The sequence below is a fragment of the Amblyomma maculatum genome, chromosome 10 (genome assembly GCF_055883805.1).
Source record: "Amblyomma maculatum isolate TAMU_Amacu chromosome 10, ASM5588380v1, whole genome shotgun sequence".
In the NCBI taxonomy this organism is placed as follows: domain Eukaryota; kingdom Metazoa; phylum Arthropoda; class Arachnida; order Ixodida; family Ixodidae; genus Amblyomma; species Amblyomma maculatum.
Genome location: NC_139353.1, coordinates 54,379,876 through 54,404,017, shown reverse-complemented (window position 1 = coordinate 54,404,017; position 24,142 = coordinate 54,379,876). Strand labels below are relative to the sequence as shown.

General features: G+C 46.1%; 2 protein-coding genes across 2 annotated transcripts in view; one reads left to right on the top strand and one right to left on the bottom strand.

Moving 5' to 3' along the window:
• Nucleotides 1-481: 481 nt before the first annotated feature.
• LOC146176488 (uncharacterized) lies at nucleotides 482-11,551 on the bottom strand. Its single transcript, XM_084580975.1, has 4 exons — nucleotides 11,438-11,551; nucleotides 5,201-5,362; nucleotides 899-988; nucleotides 482-559 (listed from the first exon to the last, which is right to left on the bottom strand). The coding sequence occupies exons 1-4, from the start codon at nucleotides 11,549-11,551 to the stop codon at nucleotides 482-484; spliced, it is 444 nt and encodes a 147-aa protein (XP_084437101.1).
• A 2,927-nt stretch (nucleotides 11,552-14,478) lies between these two features.
• Nucleotides 14,479-24,142, top strand: part of LOC146176487 (uncharacterized) — a 32,292-nt gene continuing 22,628 nt past the window's right edge. Inside the window, exons 1-2 of the mRNA XM_084581307.1 lie at nucleotides 14,479-14,527; nucleotides 24,034-24,140. Of these exons, the coding sequence (XP_084437433.1) occupies nucleotides 14,479-14,527; nucleotides 24,034-24,140 (156 nt within the window). The remainder of the gene's footprint in view (nucleotides 14,528-24,033; nucleotides 24,141-24,142) is intronic.

The window sequence follows — 24,142 nt, the reverse complement described above, 5'->3', positions numbered from 1 at the left end:
AGAAAAAGTGCATGTGGAACTTTAGTTGGTGATATCGCTATTGCTGCGCGCGTTTGACCTGACTGTCTACTAGCTGTGTTCGCCGTTGCTCTTCGGGTTTCAGTACCTTAGAGTAAACCACCGTCCTACATAGCAAATAAATGAAAAACTCAAGATATAAATGGAATAAAGAACAAGTAGCCGCGACTTCCGGCATTATAGAGCAGTTTCTATGGACGCTGGTGAAATTTCTTTTTTGGGCTCGCATTGCATTGCCGCTTATAGTTTGTTACGTCTTGCTTTGGAGAACACTGTCAACTGAACGCACATGAGGAAAATAATAAATCGTTGAAACAAAAACCTTCTCTCTTGGTGTCGCGAAGAGCCAATCAAGAATGAGGCGTGAGATATGCTATTTATTCAACAGAAAACGTGAAGTTAAGCGATGAAGTGGGCATTTGAACTTGGCCCTGTGCCTGTAGCGACGCTCGCTGACCCATTATCATTTCTCGTAGTAATTCTTGTACGTGGCGTAGGCGCAATGGAAGGAGTGTACGCCTCCCGTCATGAGGCCCACCACCTGCAAACAGCATTCGGTACGTCGATAAGGTGTATAGTACTAAGACTCTCAGGCACATTACAATAAATGTGGCCAACGGTGTAAAATACAGCAATTGTTGTTGTTTGCTCATTTTTGCACCTTGCAGAATGCAATAGACATGCAGAGTACTTGGTTCGACTCGTTCTATACATTTAAGGTGAGCTGATACACTTAAAAATGCCATCTGGCTAAATATATTTTTGAGTATTATCTGAAAGATGTCAAAATACATAGGATACAATGTTCTGAGCCCATTGCTTATCCACAAGCTGTTATTGGCGGTAACGGTGGCATATGGAACAACAGCGAATTCCTTACCGGAGGCCCGCCCACTTCTTTAGAATCTCGGACGATCATAATGCAGGTGAATATGTACATCATGGCAGCTGTCCCGTGGAAAAGGACGTACTGCAATGAAGAAAACAAGTGCATGAGAACAAAGGCGAAGAAATTAACACTCAGTTATTGTAAAACAATTATATGGATTATGTGCAAAAAAGCTTAGCCTGTACATTGCACCCCATTCTAGACAACTGCTTTCAATGGCCTCGCCCGCTGGCCATGAGATTCATAATAAAGGTGTGAGGTCTTTTAGACTGGCATGTTGCATTCATTAGCCCCACTCTGCTGTCAAGCCGGCATGGGACGCAAGCATTGTTGGTAATGCTACGAAGCGCCCCGTAAGAGTGAAGGAGTCGTATCTTTATTTATTGCCTGATGGTGCAGGCATTCTGATGTCACCCTCCCATAGGAGAGACCCGAATTGGCCGCTCTCTGCCAAACGTAACATCAGGCAATCCTATGGCCAATCTGCTCGCAGCCGTATCAGCTGTCAGCTGGCACCATGCCTACTAGCACCACACTCTTGTTTTTTGCTCACAATATCAAGGCCAGACACCGATGCCGGGTTTGCGGTGAACGAAGCTTTTAAGGCTATCATGTTAAAGTTCGCGAAATGAAAAGGCAGTGTTTAAGGCTCAAGGAGAAGCATGAGCGTACTCAATTTTTCCCAGCTCCTCATGTAAATAATCCCATGTGAACAACTTGATGGAGCGTGCGTGCGGGGTTATTATGTACCCCAATGACATCGACGGAAGAGACGCTTTGCCAGATAGGGGTGCTAACAACTTTATATAAACAAGAAGGAAGGGATGCTGCCCGCACGGCCAAAACGCAATTGCTAGCGAAGACCTATAATCATTCGCACACCACCGAAACGGCTGTCACTTGAGGCCTCTAAAATCAGGCACGGGTCACTCGCTGCATCAGCATAAGTCTATGGCATTTTCGGCCCAACCGATGACAATGCTGAACTTTGGCTAATTCACTACCAACTGGTTTGCAAATATCACCGCTTGGACCGGGCCATATTGTTCACCAACAAGCTATTTGGGCCAGAAGAATGCTACGCTTAGAGAAACAAGAGGAGGCCCTTTCCACGGGGGATAATTTCGTGGACAAGGTAAACTAAGTGGTTTTGGAGACTTCAGATTCTCGTAATGGACGGCGGGACAGACTCTTTCTCAAAGAGCTCAGTTGCCTAGGGAAATGGGCATGAAAGGCCAGGGACGTAGCCACACTGAATTTGCGCATGTCCGAAGGTGGCAAGGTTGGTCGTTTTAAACCCAGTTTGCTGAAGATGTTTAGCACTTTCTAGTCACCAGGAACAGCCTCTCTCATGCCGTGGCTGATATTCAGCCCTGTCGCATATAAGGAGTTAAAATGCGGATGAAGGCATCCAAATTGGGACGCATTTCAAATGTTCCAATATTCGCCAGATTTGACGCCACAATTCATGACGATCTTGAGCACTGGTGCGCAATGGTGTGATTGAAGAGCTGACCACGGCCTTTCAAGGTGACAGCGCATCACACATTTTCTTCGAATGCGCTAAAAAGCTAGCGCATGCTGAACCCTCGAACCTCGCGGCCCTGGGAGCCAAAACATCCGTGGCGCTCCCAGTGTTATATTTGCGTCTCTACACTGACCACCTACTTTTCACCACACCAGGACGTGCAATGTGAGCCTCTCTCCGGCTATCGACCACTGTTTGCCTCCTCCAACAATTATAGGCTCTTTCTGACTCCGGCTTGCTGAAACAGCGGCTGTCAGTGACACATCATGTGGGTTTGTCAAAGCCAGCGAGAGTGGGCCAGATAGTGTTAGCCCCGATCATAGCCGAGTTTCCGGGACAACGTTCTATGAATCATCTTCTCCATCTTGTCCTGACAGCTTTCGGAGTGTGTTTGCTTCTTCTAGTGAACGCTTCACACCATCACCCCCGCAAAGTGGCGATGATGTATATGAGCAACAAAGACGTCCCATCATTGAAGCTCTTGTTACGTCGGGAAGAACAAATTAGCAATGAGACCTAATTATTTTTCATTCAACAACTTTGCAATAATGTAAACGAGCTTGTAACCCACCGAAAAGCTGCATGGCTATCCTTATTTGTTTTAGTCTTTCGACCAGCAAGGAATTAGCTCCACAACCAAAGTCTTTGAAAAGTCCAGCAAATCTGCATCTATCTGTACAAGTTATCTTTGGCCAGAACAGTGATAAGTTTGAGATAATAGCTGTACCTTTGTTGATATATTGTCAGAAATGGTTCTTAAATATTACAAAGAATTTGACCAATTGAGAATAGTTGATACAATGTGGGCTACTAGGTGTTGGATCCTGTTATATCGCGTGCTCGCTAACCCTTAAGACCGGTCATATCAAGCTTTTAACTTTTCGCCAGAGATAATGTGTGGCAATGTCATGACCCTACATAATTTTTAAACTGAAACTGAAAATGGGGGTCTTTTAAAGTGCTGCGAAGATGGAAAGAAGTTATCTCGTAGTACCGTTTAAGAAAATTATTCGTAACAAGGTCGGCTGTTTGGCTTTTCTTATTTTTAGTTTCCTCAAAGGCAGAGTATGCCTTCGGCGGTTATGTAAACTCCTTCTAGGACAAGATGAAAACGAATCGGCATGAAAACTGTAGTTGGCTTAACGCATTTTTGTGAGTACTGCTCGAAAAATTATTCAGTTCAGTACCGATGTACATAAAGTTTGAATGAACTTCACCATTCAATTTAGCTGATCGATAGGATGGGTTCAAAAGCTATCAGGAGAATATTTTATGAAAGTAGCAAGCGTGACTTCACAGAACATGTGGCATAATTTTTGCACTTTAGCAAATACAGTAGCTCATCTCTAGGAGGAGACTTATTGACCTTTAATTTTGCCCTAATTGTTATAGGCTAATAAAGGTCGATAATATCCCATTCGGTCCGTGCATTTTGATGCATCGCTACTCTATGCACGCCATGACCACAATCAATCTATTCCAAAGGTATGGGAAGTCCCCTCGGTATCCGAAGTATGTAAAATTAAAATGCATCGTGTAAAACACTAGTTCCCGATCTGCAGACAAAAATTCATGATTTGTTTCAAAGACATCGGACGTTTGCTGCCAAGAACGCTTGCAGTTATGTCCACTGTCATATGCGGCATAGTTGAATGTTCATAGTGTGTACATTATTTGTTTTATAAAGGCGGTTAGCAACCTTTCCTCCTTTGCCCGTTTTCTCTTCACACTCTCGAGTACTGTACTGTCACTTTCCGCACAACCCGATGGTGTTCTGATGCAAAGCGCGTGCGAGGCTAATTCTGGGAACCGTCATAACATTTCTACTTTTAGGCATTCAATATGCCTGCTTTGGTGCCGGAGAACGATGTCTCAAAAGCTGTGTTAACAAGCAAAGAGCTCTTGCAACCGCCTTGGGCAGAAAAGGTGAAGAAAATAGGGTGGCAAATCGGCCTTCGAAGTAACAAAGCATGGCATTAATCTCAGTCCTAAAAACATTTATACACAACATTCCTTTTTATCTAGCCAGAAGGCATAGCTTGCAGTCTGTTCGGTCACAGGTTTGATGGAGACTGAAACTGAATTGTGTGCTAGTGTGTTTGTGCGCGCGAGTATAATATAGGAATTTTACTGCATCCTTTTTATACTTGAGAGAGTGAGTGCACAACTCGCTGTGCCGAAAAGCCAAAGCCGCCCCCCCCCCCCTCCCCGTTCCAGTTTCGGCTCCGGGTTTGTCGCATCTTTTTTTCAGACGTGTTCGAAATGGGGTAAAAAAATGGAGGCCTATAGATCAGATGATGTCCCTTCTCTTACTACGCGGTACACATGTTCACTGAGAAGTTGGCAGATACAGCTTTTTCATTTCCCCGGAATCCAGCATAAGCAACAAATATAAAGATTTGGCCAAATAAAAGGCAGTGTTCAAAAGTCTCAAGCTTCGCCTGCCCTGGAGAAAAGACTTAAGCGTCCTTCTAATTTATTTCGCTTCTTTATCCCTTTCATCAGTAGTACCATGTCTGGATCACTATCAGGCAAATATCTCCTACATTTGTTAAAAACCCCTCTCACCACATATTTTGACTGGCCAATGCTTGTGCTCGCCTCCCTACCATAATATGGGCGCAAGGACATGCAGGTGTTTTATTAGTCGAGCACTGCCGTTCGACAGGAGATATTACCACAAAGCGGCGGAGCTACGTGCCCCTTTTCTTTCTTTGTCCGATTGTTCTTCCTACCCAGAGATGTGGAGGTAAGCATGTACTTACGTAGAAGGTGCCCGTTAGGTAGTAGGCGGAGGTGGCGCTCAGGAAGCTTGAGAAAATCACTAAAAGGCCGTTGAAGGAATATGTGTACGCTGTGCCTCCCAGAAAGCGCTGCGAAGTGGTCTCGGGATTTCCCAGCATGAAGTACAGCATCCAGCCTCCACACTGCGGTGACAAGTGTTTTTGCTTGGAGCCATCAATTATTGCCAGATGAGCCTTCCCTTTATTATCCAATGAAACTTGCAAACGCAACTTAGTGTCAGTTTCTTTTACTCGATCCGCTTTGCACGTGTGGGGTATTCCTGACATATTCAGACTTTCTTCTACCACAATATATTCAACTCAAGGTAAAATATTTGCAAGGTTTCCTGGAAGTGTTTTAGTTGTAAATGCACACCTGCCATATGCACAGTATTCGTTGAGTACACTGTCCGTTATCGCCAGTGTCATTTTTCCAATATAGACTGGATTGGATTGCTAAACATCTGACTCAAATTTCATATTAGCAATAAGAAATTACCTGGCAGCTGAAATTATTGTTTGTACAGGCGGACACTCTGCAGAAGCATCGGCACATTATCTACGTGATGCGTCATGAACCAGAGGACCATCTATGCTACGAAATGGAAATCTGTTGTGTACATGCTCGGTGCAATGAGCCATACAGCAAATAAAGAGGAAGCTAATTATTTCTGTGCATTAGATAATTTGTGCAATCACAGCTCTTTATCGAGAAATCAGTATATACAAGCAATAAAGGTAGCTGAAACGGATTTAGAAATCAACTAATTTAAATGAGTCGAATCAGCAAAGACTGATGGTAAATCACGCCAAGTAGTATTGTGCAAGCATTTAAATTAACCACATTATCGTTATTTAAACAAAGCTGTTTAATCATTCACCGTTCTCCGCAGCCCATGGTGGGCAGTCGTCACGTTGATGATGATGTTATCTGCAGATGTGATGCATTTCAAAACCATAAACATATACTGAGTAGCCCCGCTACGGTGGTGCAGTGGTTAAGATTCGCGACTACTGTGCCTGAGTGTCCCGGTTTGAATCCAACTGTGAACGACTGCGTTTTGAAGGAGGCTAAACTAAGAGGCATCTGTATGCTGTGCAATGTCAGTGCACGTCAGATTCCGTGGTGGTCTGAATACACCATAGCCCTCGACTAGGGCACTTTGCTTTTCGAATTTAATTCCCGGCTTAAGCCCCGCCGAGGTGGTGCAGTGGTTACGGCGCTCGACTACTGTGCCCAAGGACGCGGGATCGAATCCCGGCCTCAGCGGCCGCTTTTCGATGGTGGCGAAAAGCAAGGTGCCCGTGTGCTGTGCGATGTCAGTGCACGTTAAAGAACCCCAGGCGGTCGAAATTTACGGAGTCCTCCACTACGGCGTCTCTCATAGCCTGAGTCGCTTTGGGACGTTAAACCCCACAAACCAAACCAAACCAAAATCATCTTCCCTTACGGCGCGGTCAGGTGTCCACAGACGAAGTGTGAGAGATACTGCTTCTTTTACGTTGCGTGAGCCAATGCTGACAAAGAAAACCGAAGCTAACGAAGGTAAATGCCGTGAGTCGCTGCTTGGTGGCATCGGGCGACTCAGGAGAGGAACAGGATGAGAGCAGGGTAAACTGGAAATGTCTCCGACAATGATGCCATCGTTATGGTTCTCCGCATTGCTTCGCTGCTGTGAGAAGAAGCCTAAGTTGTCGCGACAGTAATAATTATTAATGAGTAAACATTGTTTGGTTATGTAGACGGGTGTCGCGTGGGCATGACTCTCGGATTTATAAAAGATGAACTACTTGTATATCGGAAAAGAATGGTATCATCGCATAGAGTGTTAATGAGAGATTTGCAATTGGCAAAATTGTTAATGTGGGCTAATTAGGTAAGTAATTAGAGCCAATTCAATCAGTCAGACGTCGAAATAGGCGGAAGGGGCAATGTCGACGTCCAAAGGCGCTGACGTGGTACTTGACTTCCACTGATGTTGGCTTGACTTCCGGTGGCGAGAAATTTGAAATGTTTGAATGTGAACGAGCGGGAAGGGCGTGACTTGCACGCACAAATGGGTGGGAATGTGTGAGGTGAGGTAATAAACGAACTGCTGCTGCCCACGGTACATCGCATGCTCCTTGTCGAATACAGTCAGCACTGTTGAACGAGTCAGTGTTCACCGGTTATATTAATAATAATATTAATCATTATAATAATAATAATAATAATAATAATAATAATAATAATAATAATAATTGGTTGACAGGAAGGGAAAGGCGAAGTATCTGTCACACTTGTTTCTGCGGACATTGGTCCGCGCTGTAGGAGAGGAAGGTTGGAGTGAAAGTGAAAAGATAGAATGAGCAACCGAAGTGGAGGAATGGAGTAATTTCGACCACCTGGGGACCTTTAACCTGCGCTGACATCGCGCAGCACACGGATGTCTCTTCGTTTCGCCTCCATCGAAACGCAGCCGCCGCGGACGGGATCAAACCCGTGTACTCCACCGGCACAGTAGTCGGGCGTCTTACCACTGCACCACCCCTAAATTGTTTTTAAGAAAGGGAAGCCGCAGTATCTGTCACTCGCGGAATCTCGCTGATAAATCTCGAGGACAACACAGCACGCTCAGGCTTATGCATTTCTTCAGGGCAGATTTTGCAGTGATCTCGGAAGAGCTTATGCATGATGTCTAAAAAAGAGCAGCGCAAAACCACTTCGGGAGCTTAATCCTCAAGTTTCATACATTCTAATGCATGCATCTCTTAAAATGTTCTAAACGCTTTTTTTCAGCTTCGCTTTAAGGCCAGCTCCCTTATAAGTTTGCTTTGGTTATATGTGAGTACAGTGCAAAAAATTAGAGGGTCTCTTAGATGTCTCTTAAGAGGAGAATGGCGAAAGCCTACCCTTTCTATCCTATAATTTGCCTCGCATAGTTCTTATCGGGATTCGTTGCAGTGCTACATATAATTATAATTGGTTCACAGGAAAGGGAAGGCGGAGTATCTACCACACTTTCTCCGGCAAGTCTGTTTGGATGGTACACCATCGCTCCTGTCGCGTAGCCTTCCTTGGCGCGCTTTCAAGTGTGGTTGTTGTTGTTGTGGCTGTAAGAAGAAGGAAAAGAAAATGCACGGGCCTGGTATTGGCTCTGTAGCTGAGCCACCTCCGCTGCCTCGTGCAGACAGAAGAGAAAATAGAGAACAGAGAAAAGAAAGAGGGAGAGAAAGACGCGCACCGCAACAACGACCGTCGACCAGCATCACCGAAGCGGTGGCGGGTGCAATGACGGCCTACAACAGATCAAAATTCGGTGGCTGGCTAGCCCCCGCCGCGAGCGGCGTTGACCCACCGTTCCAACCCCGTAGGGCCAGGAACTGCCACAAGGACCTGCATTTGCAGACGGCAGGGACGCAACCCGCCTCGGCCAATCAGGACAACGCAAAAGCAGGAGAGACTTTGTCCACGACAGCATGAGCCATTAAAGGCTTTCGCCTTAATAAATCCATGTAATCAGGGTTGTTATTAGGGCGAAAACCATTAATGGCTCATGCTGTCGTAGACAAAGTGTGTCCCGCTTTTGCAGCGATCTGATTGGCCGAGGCGAGATGCGTCCCTTCCATCTGCAATGTTACACTTGAACGCGCGCCAAGGAGCGCCACGCGACAGGAGCGATTGTACCGTCCAAGTGTGATAGATACAACGTCATTCCTTTCCTTCACGGTGTACTTTCCTTTAAACCAATTATATTTGTATGTAGCGCTGCAACGAATGCCGACAAGAGGCTAACGATGGAAGGCAAATTATGGGATAGGAAAGGTAGGTTTTCGACATTCTCCTCTTAAGAGGCATCTAAGAGACCCTCTAATTTTTTCATTTCACAATTCTTTACCCCTGAAACGCTTCATTTACGTTTGTTTTGTAAGGTCTCAATAATATGTTAATGAACACCAGCAAGGAAAAGGGTGCAAAAGTCACGTCATTCAAAGCCAAAACATGGGCGAACGGTAAGGTCACCATATTCTCACGAAATATTACCAAGGTATAATTTGCCTTTATAAATTTTTCTTTTCTTGCTCTTTTATTGACTCAATTGGCCAACGATTTATTATTGCAAAAGCAGTACTACGCTCATGAACGGCCTTTCGCGTAGCGGCGGCCGGTAGTCCCGTTTGATCTTTAGAACGACCTCTGACGTCATACTAGGGTAAGAGACGGGCTACCAAGTCGAGTAGTCCCGTAGCGACGGCCGGTAGCCATGGCGCGCCACCCTCCTCCCGCTAGAGGCGCTGCGCGCTAGGCCTCTGACGTCATACCAGGAGCGAGAGACGGGCTAGCAAGTCGAGTCGTCGCATAGCGGCGGCCGGTAGCCACGTGTAAGCACGCGGCGCATTGCGTTCCTTCTGTTGGAGGCGCTGTGCTCGCTTTGACGTCACAATAAAGAGATAGGTGGCGGAGCCGTGTTTATATACTCGCGTTCACCGAAGTCAGTGGTAGAGGTGGTAATGGGTGGCTGTTCCTGGCCCTGCGGGGCTGGGACGGTAGATCAACGCCACTTGTGGTGGGGGCTAGTGAGCCGCCAAATTATCTGTTGTAGGCCGTCATTGCACCCGCCACCGCTAAGGTGGTGGACGACGGCTGTTGCGGCGCGCGTCTTTCTTTTCCCTTCTAGAAACTGATGCTAACACACAGATGATATTTGCCGAGTATGGCTCCCTTAGTGGCCTGGTCAGAGCAATATGATTTGAGTGACGACCTGTGCAAACAATGAAGATTCTGTCTACTCCCCTTTACCCCAGTTCATGGCCATGAGCCTTCCCACTTTTTTCTACTTTCTCCTGTCTGCACGAGGCAGCGGAGGTGGCTCAGCTACAGAGCCAGTAGCAGGCCCATGCATTTTCTTTTCCTTCTTCCTACAACCACAACAACAACAAGTTAGTCGCCATTCCTCGGCAAGAGAAGATGCGTCGCCTCGCTGCTGCTAGGCGAGATGAACAACATCTCGCTCGACGGCGTGCTCAAGATGCAGCTAGGCGGACGCGTTTATCTTCTCGTGAATCCTGCTCATCTGACGATAATCCAGACTGAAGCATGATGGATGCTTTGAACTGCGAAGCTGACTCTGTATCCACGTGTTCATTCGCCAGTGAAGAGCCACAAACCGTGCTAAGGCACTGCCAATATGTATTGCTTTCGCAACCTACCAGGCTTAACCAAAGCTAAGCCCAAGCCAATTTATTTTTGTTTTCAGCTTCACATAAGAAAGCAACTTCTTGACTCCACTGCTCTCGAGTTGAGACCACTGATTATCAGTGGAGGAGAGAGACTGCAGCAGTGTGTTCCTACGAGCCGTAGTAAGCCTTCTAGGTCTTCCAGAGGCATTGCTTTGTGCTTGGCATTATGTATAATCAAAGCACAAACCCCTACTGCGATGGCTTAGTGGTTAGAGGTTTGACCGCTGAACCCATCGAACGCGCGAGAGACCGCGGCAGCCTCTAGCGATGAAAGCGAAACCACCATAACATATGCTGTCCCTTATAACCATAGTAGATTTGGGTGTTAAACCTCCTACCTATATCAAATCAAATGAAATAGAAAAAGAGCGGAAACTCCAAGAAAGTCACCGGATCGGCGCCTTTCCCACGACTTTCTATTCAATGTGCTCAATGCTTTTTGCCGAGAGAGAGAGAATAAATTTTATTTATAAAAAGTAATTACGCGGGTTGTTCAGCCAGGTCCGGGACACCTTTGGCGAATATAGCCATCCAGACCTGACCGATCAGCTGGCGTTGAAGGGGGAGCTCTGTGTGAGCCAGCTTCGCCTCCCACTGCTCATGGCTAAGTTTCTGTAAACCGTACCGTATGATTTGCGTTGATCCGCGCAAAAAAAAAGTCAAGATTGACGCTGATGTACATGGTACAGGAGATAACTTGCAAATCGTTTTCCGAAAAAAAAAACGCATGTTCTCTCTGCATTTGTGCTTCTGTGTCGATTCGGCAATATGGGTTATAAAGCTAATTACAACTACTCCAAACCCAAACCGGGATTCTATGTGGTGAAATAATGTCAAGTCGACTTATCAACTTGGCCGCAGCCAGTAATTGTTCTTCCAAACAAACGCCATTTCAGAACTCACTCTATGCAAGTATAGGCTAAAATGGTTTCCTGCCTGCTGGCTGCAACTAAAGCACGCTAAGTGATGAAACAATAGGTTCTGCAGAGAAAGCCTTACCAGTTCAAGGAAATTGAAGAGACCATTGATTGTCCCGATGTAGTCGTCGAAGGATATCTGGAAGATGGGACGGCGCCTATCGAACACTCCGAATGCCTCTGCGACGTGATACATCCTTGAACAAGAGAGCGGTAGACCGGAGTGCAGGTAGAAGCTGATATGGTAGAGCTCGTCGTCCTAGCGAGGAACGGGAGGAGTAAAGGCTGTAAAAGAAATACGCTGCATTTTAAGGAACTCAAAGAGCGGGAAATTAGCGTGGAAGATGTGCGTATCTCGCAGGAGTCACAATGCGGGTTCTCCATCATTATCTTGGCCTTATACACCGCGCATGGGCTCAGTTCTCACTGCTGCCAGATTGATAATCCCACTTTGATACCAGGTTTCGCTGGTTGCGAAACGCAAAAGTCGCACCTGTGCAGCACAATGTCACTTCTCGTTATAAAATGATCTGTCCAGTCGGAATTATTATGCAGCCATATGCCCGCCGGCAACTTTATCCTTTTCCAGCTTTTACTCCCCCTTTCGTCCCTTTTGCTGACAGCATGACTGAGATGCCCGCAGAAAGTTAGGCAGTGGCTGGGCCTTTCTAAGTCCCACCAATGAACTCAAAATCAATCACTGCCGTGCTGTAACAAAAGAGCCGGTTGAATAGAATGTCAGGTTTGATGCTGTGCTAAGTCATTTAGCTCTTCCAAATATTTTGGTGCATAGTTGTTAAGAAAAAGTTTTCGCCATATTCTAACCTGTTTCATAATAATAATAGTTGGTTCGCAGGAAAGGAAAGGTGCACTATCTGCCACACTTGTTCTGCGGATTATAATAATAATAATAATTGGTTCATAGGAAGGGAAAGGCGCAGTATCTGTCACACTTGCTATGTGGACACCTGAACCGCGCCGTAAGGGAAGGGATGAAGGTGGGACTGAAAGTGGAAAGAGAGAAAGGGGAGCCGTAGTGGAGGGCTACGGAGTAATTTCGACCACCTGGGGATCTTTAACGTGCGCTGACATCGCACAGCACACGGACGCCTCTTCGTTTCGCCTCTATCGAAACGCAGCCGCCGAGGTCGGGTTCGTACCCGGGTAACTTGTTCTGCGGACACCTGAACAGCACCATAAGGAAAAAGAGGAAGGTGAGAGTGAAAGACAAAAGAGAGAAAGAGGCGCCAGAGTGGAGGGCTCCGGAGTAATTTCGACCACCTGGAGATCTTTAGCATGCACCTACATCGCACAGCACACGGGCGCCACTTTGTTTCGCCTCCATTAAACGCAGCCACCGGTGGTCGGGATCTAACCCGGGTACTTCGGCACGCACTGCACCCCCGCGGGTGGGCCCTAACCGGTTCCATACACTTTACGAATGCGGGTGAGGAGAGAAAATTAGCACTACTGTGGGCATCGTACAAAGCGGTGTTTGTAGAATGGCAAAGTGGGAGTCGTAGGACCGGCACTATTTTCACTCCTTTCTATTAGAACATGCAGCGAGGATTCAGAATGTTTTCCGCCACAGTCGTCTAATTAAATGAAATACCAAAGGTGTTCGTGAGTGCTTGTGTGAGTACGAGGCCTTTAGCAGCAATTTACTGAAGGCACATAGGACGACGCGCTTTCGGTGTCAGCCTTGTTGTGAGCAAAATTGTTACCACAAAATATGCACCTAATACCCAAATAACAAGTGTTAATTGTCCACCACGTGGTTTTAAGTATCGGCATGCCTGCTAATATAATTTGGTGCTCTTCGTCGTAGTTCATCATCGCCGTTGTTACGATGTGTTCGGCAAACGAGATGCACGACGATAAGCTGTGAGGGGGTTCTGCAGGCACTGTCGGATGCTAAGAAAAGCGTTGGTTATCGCTCTAACAGCTGCCATCGTAGTCGACAAAACGTTACATATGTATCGTTGAGGAACGCAGACAGGACATGGCAGGCCGTGAGCAAGGGAAACAACCAGACGCAGGTTTATTCATTAATCGCTTATGTACCGCAACTGGGAGAGGGTGTGCTTCCTGTACGTGGAACGCACCTTGTTGACGTCACTCGCTTTATCGACGTGTGGATCGTGCCACATCATCCCTTGTTTACTAAAGAAATCACACACATCACACTGTAGAAGAGACCGCAGGCTATGGCCCTTGTTCAAAGTTCCGGTTATAAGTCAACCTCTGTTGCGGCCCTCGATGACCTTCTTGGAGAAGGTGAAGGTTGATTATGCTGGGGGACGCTGACGGGAACGTTGTGTGTGGTATGTCTGTTTTCAGGAGTTGTCGGATGCTCTGCGTCATTGTAGCTGCATGGTGCTGAAGTGGAACTTTGATCACCTTCCTGGCTGGCATCGGAACCGATGTCCCAAGAGCTTCTTCGAAAAAACTCCTTTGTTTGCAGTAGGTGCTGTCGATTGCGACGTAGGATTGTTCCGTTTTTTGCAATGACTTCGTACGATCACGGATACCTTGAAAATTTAGAGACCTGTGCTTTAGTGGCCCATGCCCCTTTCTCGACGCTAACAATGTCTCCAGGGTTGAGCGTTGGAAGTTGTCGGCTAGAACGACCTGTCTGTCGACGCTTCTGCACATTGTGAACCGGGCGCTGCCGCAAATCAGGCAATGTTGTTCGTAATCTCCTCCCTTATAGCACTTCACCAGGTGATAGCCCGAATTCCAAATATATAGACCTATATGCAAGGAGACCCAGCCAAAATTCTTGGTTCAATGCACTAGTTTTCTTTAAAATTCGTTTAAATATTTCAATCCCCGTTTCTGCCAGACCATTGGATTGGGGGTAAGTCGGACTGGAAGTGATATGGATGAAATCGTAAATGCGGGCAGAAGATGAAAAATCGTGGCTAGCAAATTGTGGGCCATTGTCCGAGCAGAGGTCAGCTGGCATACCATACCTAACAAAAATCGCATTTGTTGCTTTAATAACGGCTTTTGAGGACGTGTCCTTGAGCAACTCAACTTCCGGAAAGTTATATAAAGCATCGTAGACGCACAGGTAGGCCCATCCACCATGCTGAAAGACGTCATTACCGACACGATACCATGGGTCTTCAGGCTTTGGGCGCAACATCAAGAGTTCTGGAGGCTCTCGGTAAGCATACATCTTGCATACAGAGCATGCTTGGGCGAAAGCTTCTATGTCCGAGTTGATCCCCGGCCAGAATACGAGGCGCCTTGCCCTTTGTTTGCATTTGGTGACGCCCAGTTGTCCTTGATGAATTCTTTCCAGCATTTCTGTTCTGAAACTGTTTGGAATTATCGCTTTGGACTCCTTTAACAAGACCCCCTTCACTTGGGAAAGCTCTCCTTCAAGTGACTTCTATCGGTCTGTAAGCGCTCTTTCTGCCTCCAAGTTCGTGAGTTCTTGCTTTAGTTCACCGTTGCGGTTAGTTTCCTTGGCTAACCTCCTCCAGGTACTGTCGGTGACGAGGGAAGAAACAACTCTTACTGCCTGTACTTTAATGTCGTTGTTTACGACGTTGATTGTGCTCGACCCGGTTGTTGCCCGCGACAGCATGTCAGCCAGAAAACGTTCTTTGCCTGGAATGAATTTCAATTGTACGTCATAGCGAAGGAAGCGCAGAAAGAACCGCTGTAACTTCAGGGGCATGTCCCCAATAGCCTTCTGCGATATAGCTATCAAAGGATGATGATCCGTTTCAGCAATCACCGCACGACTGTATACCAAGTGATCGAACTTTTCACAACCATGTACCACAGCCATTGCCTCCTTATTAATTTGCGAGTAACGCTGCTCAGGTTCCGTAAGGGCACGTGAAGCGTACGCAACCGGCTTCCGTGCGTTACCGTGGCCCTGCAACAGCGCGGCGCCGATTCCATTTTGTGACGCGTCAAAAGACACTTTAGTTGCTTTTGTCGGGTCGGACACGGCTAGTAGAGGCTCTTTACTTAGACTGTCGCAAGCTGCTTCCATTCTTGTGCGTGATTTCACGTCCAGTCAAAGAGAGCATTTTGCTTGATAAGACTTCTGAGAAGCGTTGTCCTCTGCGTTAATGACGGCATAAACTTGCTGAAGTAATTGACGACGACAAGCATCATTTGAACTGCCTGCTTGTCTTCGCAATTTCTCCATCAGTCCTAAGCGAACCCGATGGCTTCAATAAGTCCATTGCAATGAAAACATCTTCGATTTACCAAGGCAGGGCGTCGACTGTGATGCCACTTCTGACACCATGTATCGTCGAGGAACGCAGACAGGACATGGCAAGCCGTGAGCAATGGGAACAACCAGACGCAGGCTTATTCATCAATCGCTATATACCGCAACTGGGAGAGGGTGTGCTTCCTGTGCGTGCAACGAACATTGTTTACGTCACGCGCTTTTTCGACGCGTGGCTCGTGCCACGTTCGATACGATACAATATATACTAGGATAGGGTACAACTGGCCGCAGAAAAGGACATGGGATTCAACGATAAAAAACGTTCTTTCTTGGCACTGTATAAACATTGCGCCAATAAACAAAAATGGGCAACCCATGCTCCGTGGCACGTCCCTGATTGGCAGGTCACGCCTAATGACAGAGCAAAGTCAAGTTTTTCGGTATTTGCGAGCCGCTTGTATGTAGATTCCAGCCTGAAGTCATCGTATATTATGGCAACGTGGAATCCACAACGTCACAAACCTAGGAATGAGCTGAGAAGCACGCCATAATGCAGGGCTCCAACAGCAGAGATATGGCTCCGCGAAGTCACCGGGGGTCTTTGCATTTGAAATCCATCAAAACGCGACAGCCGCAGGCGTTATTCAGTAGCAAGACCTTGGGGCAGCAGCCTAACACTAAGGTTAACTTGTGGCAATGTTCCAGTGGGGCCATCCATGAGATGATATTCTGTGTACAAATGTAATTAGCCTCAGCCTAAGGGTACCGGCAGCCTAGAATCTACCTAGAGTATTTCTATACCCAGTACAGCTTAACCTCGCTATGAAAAGATCGCAAACAACTCGCGTTAATATGATTTAGCGGCGGCTCAACAGCCGCTGACTTTCTCCTGTATCGCCTTCTTGAGAACTGTGGGCCCATGTTCTACGCATTAAATTTGTAAGCAGACGCCACAACAGAAAGGATCCGGTGCTCACCTCAATACTGGACCTGGACCTTCCGGAGCAGATTACACGCAGCTCGCGGTGACCGACTTCTTCCTTCTCTTCCACACAGGATTATGCGGGCAGCACAAAGACAAATCGTATTAATCTTCAAGATTTGCTTCTTTATTCGTACCTTGTAGCCAGGCAATTGCATCTAGTGTTTCCTGCAGACATCTGTAGTTAGCACATTTTTGTTTATTAGGGCAAAAGGCTTACTAAGCTTTGTCGGCAAGATTCTGTGCACAGAACATGTGTGATTGATTGAGGATTATTGGAAGATGCTGCACTCTTAAAAGAAAGGGAGTTGGACGATGGGAATCACGACAGTTTGACTATTTTCTGCCATTTTGCGACTCCTATTGGTGTAAAAGGAGTCATATAAAGAACCAGTGACTGCAACAACTTCGCTGAGAGACTGCGACCTCCACCCCCCCCTCCCCCGCTAGGAGGTTATACAGCAACTGTTGAGTGGAAGTCAATGAGCTGGGGTGGACATTTTATGGAGGCAAGAGAGAGAGCAAAAACCTTATTCGTCAGCGATTTAGATTGTTTTTGCCTTGGGCTGCATTCAGCTGCTCCAGGTGGCCGGCAGTCAAAGTCTGTCAGCGACCTCTTGCGCTCTTGCCGAGGCCAGGGACTGGACGTCTGGGTCCTGGCTGGCGAGAACAGCGTCCCAGTTTTCCAGTGAGGGAGATGGTACTAGATCTTCCGGAAGCGGATCCTCCTCGGAGTCCCAGATTATATGCTCTAAGGTGGCAGACTCGCCGCAGAGTTGGCAGTACGGGTTTACTAAGTCTAAAAAGATTTTTGCATACATCCCCGGGTGCGGCTACGACCGCGTTTGCAGTCGCCGCCATGCGGTAGTCTGTTCTCTGTTGAGCGAAGCGTGCGGAGGAGGAAGGCTAGCCCTGAGCTCTTTTTAATACGTGGTAATGGCCTGGTACGTATCCAGTGACTCACCCCGTCGGGCACCCGCGTCTGAATAGCAACAAACCTAGACGCGAACACAGCCAGGATGTGACGGTATGACAACGGTTACACTATACAATTACTGTAATCGTAATCAATTTCTGCCCTCAATGAGTGTATTTACCTTTAGGTTGCGTTCAGAGACACCTCTCAACAACAATCGCTGTTTAACTCGCTTTTAACTGTTCTAACGGAATTACGCCGCGCCGATAAATAGGTTCACCTTATTCAACGTACCAAAGATGGCACGATGGATGCCACTGATGTATTAAGCTCTTACTGTGTGTATTTTAATCCAGAAAAGTATTTTATTAAAGTGCATTCCAGTTTCTGTACTGCGCTTTATGCTCGAACAAAATTTAAGGTTGAGTTTTATATTTTAGTGACGCGACTGCAAACTTTATTGCTGGAGTTTTTGGGGAACGGCAATACGCGTTGTCAAGTACAGTGCTGCTCGCCTGGGGCGTACGGGGCGGAGCCTTCCTGGCTATCCCTGTGTGAAGACAGTCGCTAGTAGCCAGTAGCTTTCGGTCTCCGTGCCAACATCGCTTTGCCTTGTACCATGGTTGTAAATAATGTAAAAATTCACCTTTCGTTCACTTCATCCCGTGGACCCGGAGGCTTGATAGCTTGATAACGGACAGAATCTGTCTCAACCTTCGTTATTACTTTTTACTGCAACTCTTCTAACTATACAATTATCTAACTGAGCCTTTCTTATTCACATTTTTATTAGCGCAGGTCGGTAGTTAGTGACACTACGCTTAATAAGAAGCCGTCAATAATACGATGCTACAAGTCAGTTTTTAAAACCAAACTACCCGTTATTTGACAAGTTTGAAAACCTGTGTTCGTTGCTTACGTGTTGTCACTAGTGACTATAACAACTATGGCACAAAACTTCAATCTGCCTGCTCCACTGTGGGGTATCGTTTATGCAATTCATTTCATTCCGTAGCTCATAAAAATAATCCCTATGAAGATGGTAATGACTGGGCTGTTCAATGGAGCAAGCTGCGAAGCAAACTATTTTGCATTACGTGGCGCCTTATCTCTGACAAACCGGACTGGGCGCCTCAGTCACTGCAAGACGTCACCAATGAACATTGCGTCTGCAACAAATTTCCTGCAAGCCTACACTTAGTCGCGATTTTTCCAGAAAAAAAGAAACAGCCGGAATAGCATTTATCACAGGACTTTTGGAAATTACTTTCCCGTAGTTTCAATGACTAACGTGGATTCACCTTGCTCCCGTCTTCAATCTCCTTATTTGCAATAACAACCGGACTTAGTGACTTAAAAACTAACTAGCGAGTTCACGATAATTAGCCTTATGATATGGCGTTCATCGCTTCAGAGAGTTCCTGAAATATCTCTTTTGAATTCATTACTTTAGAGATTTTCGAAACTGTACAAAAAATATTCTTACACGTCGGTTCATATACTATTTGTCTTCCCTCTTTGTCTGTGGCCGGTAGGCTGCTCCGTAACCCCAGACAGTAAAAAAGCTTGGCGGATAATAGCAGCTAAATGAAAGGCGTGCTAATTGTTGCACAACGTTTGGACCTGGAAGGGAGTCTGCATTCTCATCGCCATTGTTCACTGGCACAGGTAGTTACCGACCTACTTAATTCAGCCGGGACAGTTGCGGAAGCTTTTCACGCGGAATGGTTGACTACTCTCTTCATCAGCTTGGTCGGCATGTTTCATATATCCTTGACCGTGCCTAGACATCAGGAGCTTCTGCGCCGCCCTCTTATTCTTCTTCCCATGTGGGGTGCGAAGAGCTGTGGCGCTCGGTTCTTATGATGCTTCACTTCTACGCACATATAGTACTTCATTTTTACCGCTACAAGTCCCCACCAATATACAACATTGACACACAGCCTTCCAGTCCCGTGCCTTCCTTTTCTCAACGTGACTGCCCATAGGGCTCGCATCCTGGGACTTCGCCTTTCAAAATACCATGGACACCTTCGCGTCATACAGCGTTAGCAATGGCTATAAGTATCCTCCTTTACTACTTGGAGTGTCAGTTTTGAAAGAAATCACTGAAAGATCGGTAACTGCGCGTAACCTACGCCTTAAAAATGACCTCGACACCGTCGCGTCTTTTATATCTGTATCTGTTGTGCTTGAGGTTTTCAGACATCTATGGAGTAGTCTCATGTTTTCGCGTTGTCTACTTAAATTTAGCCATAAGCTTTTGCTTAATACTTTTTTCTAAGGACCACTCATTGGAAAAGAGACGTCACATGTCCTAATCCAAATCCAAAATCCACTCAGGCGCCTCGTCATGTCCACAAGCGTAATTCTATTCTCTCAACGATAGGGTCCCATAACTTATTTATCCTCACTGGTTGTCTCTCCGTGAGTTTACGGCGGTTGTTGCTTAGAGGTGCCTCTGAACGCAACCTAAAGGTAACGTACACTCACTGAAGGCAGGAAAAGATTACCATGAAGGTAATTGCATAATGTAACCTTTGCCATACTGTCACCTCCTGGCTCTATTCACGACTGGTTTAGCGGCTATTAAAAACTTAAAAAAAAAAAAAACATAACATGATGCAGGATAAAGGGAAACACACCAAATTAAAAAATGTGATCAATCTAGTTCAGTGCTGTGAATTTAAAAAACAAGTGCATTCAGAGGATTTGAAGAGATGTTTCGCTGCTGAGATATGCAGTGTTAGTCCAATGCGCCATAGAAGCGACGGGAACTGCAGGCTTTAAATGCGCTCTTAATCATTTTGACAATGCTTCTCCAGGTGACGCTGCTCAGAGCACCCTACCGTCGAGGCAAAAGAATCACGCTTCCCCGAAGAAGAAGCAGACATCGCTGAAGAGCGGGCAAGGAGGACATTTGCGAAGATGAATCTCACGAGCGCAAGTACTATACCTATTTATGCGTTTCTCTGGAAGTCATCACGCGTGCATTCATTACAGGAACGTCAAGAAGAGCACGTTTGCGAATTTTCCGGCCTCTTCTTTTCACCCCACAACGCAGTTAGCAAAACACGCGCAATACTCATCACAGATGTAAGCCATGCGAGCAGCTAATCACTATTCTTGAACTGCCTGCCGAAGAATAACTAGTATAGGGCCCTAAACACAAAAAGAGCGAGGCGACCGCGGCTGTGTTCTGCCTACTTACAATGACGACGATAAGGAATTAGGACTACATCCTGACTGGGAAAGCAGTGATGCTCCCTGTGCGATGCATGACTCAAGTCGTTTCTAATTCTCCCAAATATGTCCCTTGGACACGGGGGGGTTGCCTTTGTCACATCGAATTTCGCCTCAGATTTTGCGAGGTCTGGCGCAGGCTCCGTGCTACTATAAAGAATAAAATGCAAAAAATCGAAAGAGAAACACTGTTTACTCACGTTTTCAGCTTTGTAGCACATGCTATGTTTAGTTGTCGGAGAGAGTGACACCACGGACCGGCCCAGCTAAGTATTGTAAATGAACTGAGGTTTACAACTGTGTCGCAGAAACATTTTCGATCCTCACTGAATTCGACCTGCATTAAGGTTTCAAGAAAGGTTGAAGTATCTGTGCTACACGGGCGTTTTCAGTGACCGCAGAAGTCTCATTTGTGTTCGTTAGGTGGGGCCAAGTGTGATGTCTAGACTATAAGAAAGCTACCTTATTATGAACAAGCGCAATGCTCATTGCTCTACCATGCCGTTTGTACATTATGTTGTAACATATGGGGCATTATTGCATTCATTGTTTTATTCTCAGAGCTCGGTGATGAGGGTATCGATGCCCACTCTGGAATGTGCTCGAACACTAAAGCGCGCTTGATGATTCGGCTTCGAGTCTAGCAGGCTGGGGCTCAGTTGCAACTACTGCCGTGTCGTGTCGTGTGACACAGTTATTATTCAGGATTCACTCTGGGTCGCTGTTACGCGGGGCGTTAGCTTTGAAGCGTTGCTATGTGAGGTGACTGCGGAGAAACGTGCGACAGGAAAAAATACGAGTTGCTGTTGTGTGTATAAGCCCATTTTTAAAGGAAATGCGTAAGGTTGCATACCTGATACCAGGTAATTTCAAGTCACAATTCGGGCTTGAATAACACCCATGTGGCTTGGATGTTCCTCTTGACCGAGTAGTATAAGGGGAGTGATGAGGTACTTGATGTGACTAGAACGACGGATATTCTGGATTCTGTTGAGTGCTTGAGTTGATCGCACTCCGTCGTCTTGGCAATATTTCGGTAGCAGAAGCTTCCCCCTTCGATGTAACATGTGAATCAGGGTTGAAAATCAAAGGCGAGTCATGGTCAACGTTGTTACTTCGGTTTCTTTACCAGTTGCGATTAATTCAGAGGCAAACAAGCGGGCAAGTGTTCCTTATGTGCAGGTTAGCATGGCTGTATTGTTTCAGCTTTTAATGCAGAAGATTCAGATGAGGATCGCTCGGAAAGCATGATTTCAAGACACATGGTAGTGTTGGTAGGAATGTACGCAGCTTTCTACCAAGCTGAAGCTCAGGTGGGGACTTTCCTCCTGGAATTAGTGGGGAGCGATTGTTGAGGCGCTTAACTGTGAGCCCTTAGCGCCCTCGGTTGCCTTCGTCACAACTGACTTGATGGTGTGTATGGATCTTTCCGCTTGACCATTGCTACGGAAGTACAAAGGAGAAGATAGCTGGTGAATCATCTTCCAATCATGGAAGAATTTTGAGCTCGCCGCTGTCAAAAGGTGCTCCTTGATCTCTCACGACTCTCGTTGGCATGCCAAGCCAGAAAATTTTTTTTTTTTCAATGCCTTCGTCAGTGAACTTTCCACGGTCGTACTCAGATGTCGGACCTCTATATACTTGGAAATGTAACCGAAAATCAGCTGGTACGTCTTTTCATTCAGACGTAAGAAGTTAATGAAGAATCGCTGGAAAGTTAGATGAGCAAAAGTTGGGCCCTGGACAGGATGGTGTGGATTGTCAATTTGATATGTTGGACATAAGTGGCAGTCCTTGAAAAAGGTCTACTTATGCCGTTTTAATGTCGGCCAGCATACACTGTGGCTTGGCGAACTCTTGCGCACAAAAAAAAAATCCACATTTTGCTTTGTGGAGGGCAAAAAGCGCATTTTCTGCCCTACGGTTGTCATAAGCAAGCGCTGGCTATAATACAGGAAGCCTTCCGTTGGCTGAAGTTATTTGATGTATTAGGCTAATTCCAGAAGCGTCGGATCTCGCGATGTCTTTGTTTCTGGTTGATTGAAGCAGACTTGAAAACATAAGTTCAGGGTCATGATCTGCTGTTTCTATTATTGTTTGCTTGTCGCGAGCTGTTAGCAAGGCATCTGGAATTGCTAGTTGCAATCTTGAACCAAGTCAGGTTCACTGTGTAGTTTTATGCGGATTCATATGAAGTCGGGTTCACATTTTTTGCAGTAATCAACCTTGACTTCACGAGCTTGACTTTTACGCGTCGGCGTGTTGCTCAGCCCAATGCAGTGGATCACCGTCTTTAGTAGCTGAGAAAGAAGGATTGTGAGTTACGAAAAGCATGCAATAAATTTCGTCAATTGGAGAACCATCCCGAAATATCTCTGCAGTTTTGGCTTCTTTGATTAACGTGGCATAATTCTGTGGCTGTCACGATTGCTGAATCTAAGGACATAGACCAGCCAAATTAGGAACGGAAAAGGGATTGAGGTTAATTCGGGATTCAGCCTTAGCTGCTGTTGCATAGGTGGCTCTAGCTGTGAACCTTTTCTAGGTGAGGTGACTCCAGAGAGATGACGGGACAGGAAGAGATGAGTTGGCATTGCGCATATACATAATAGAATTGATGTCCCTCACTGTTTACTCTCTCTGCATGATGCACCTAACGGTTAGAGAAGCTATAAACGTGCAAACAAATGCGCGTAATTAGAGGATGGTAGACAGCTAGTTGATGATGACATCTACTGTAGCTCAGGACTCACCAAGTGCCGCCGTAAATGTCCTGCACAATCATTTGTCGAGAAGACACACTGACAAATTGAAGTCTCATTTGTTGATAGATTGCACAGCCCTGATCACCGAGGTTACTGCCTCATAAATCATGGTAATGCACCTCTATGGATTCCTTGCCTTGCATAACAATATTCCCTCAAAGGCCGCTTCAGGGGCGCTTACGGACGGCCTAATTACGGCTGATCGCTGGAGATTCTATGCCAATATTCAGTGCTGTAGTTAATGCCAATTTAACTGTGTTAGGCTTGAAGAAATTATGAGAATCCCCATAAGAATGTATTGCGTTTTTCGTTTTGTTTTACTTTTCCGCAAAGGCTTCAGTACAACATAACGCAATACGCGGTGCGCTAAAGGTGCACATCAGCATGATCATAAAGCAAGATGTGACATTTGCTTATTTTACGCAGATTTAAAATCCTAATTTTCTGCATTTTACAGCGTTGTATTTTTACAACATGATACAAGTTGTGTTAGTAGTCCTTAATATCCCATCAAGTTGTGTTCAACTGCCTGCTTTTTTAACAACTTCTAGTTTTCTCTTTACTGCAGGTTACGGAGCATCAGCGGTGAATTTCAAGAGAAGGCGTCCTATCCTGGAGATAAATTTTGATGACTATGTCAGCACAGTCAACGGGTTGTTGAACTTTTTGGAAATAGT

Coding starts and splice junctions, on each gene's coding strand:
- LOC146176488 (XM_084580975.1), bottom strand. CDS start 11,551: ATGTATCACGTCGCAGAGGCATTCGGAGTGTTCGATAGGCGCCGTCCC. Junction 5,363..11,437: donor TCTTCAATTTCCTTGAACTG/GTAAGGCTTTCT, acceptor TTGTCACCGCAG/TGTGGAGGCTGGATGCTGTA. Junction 560..898: donor AAGAAGTGGGCGGGCCTCCG/GTAAGGAATTCG, acceptor TGCTGTTTGCAG/GTGGTGGGCCTCATGACGGG.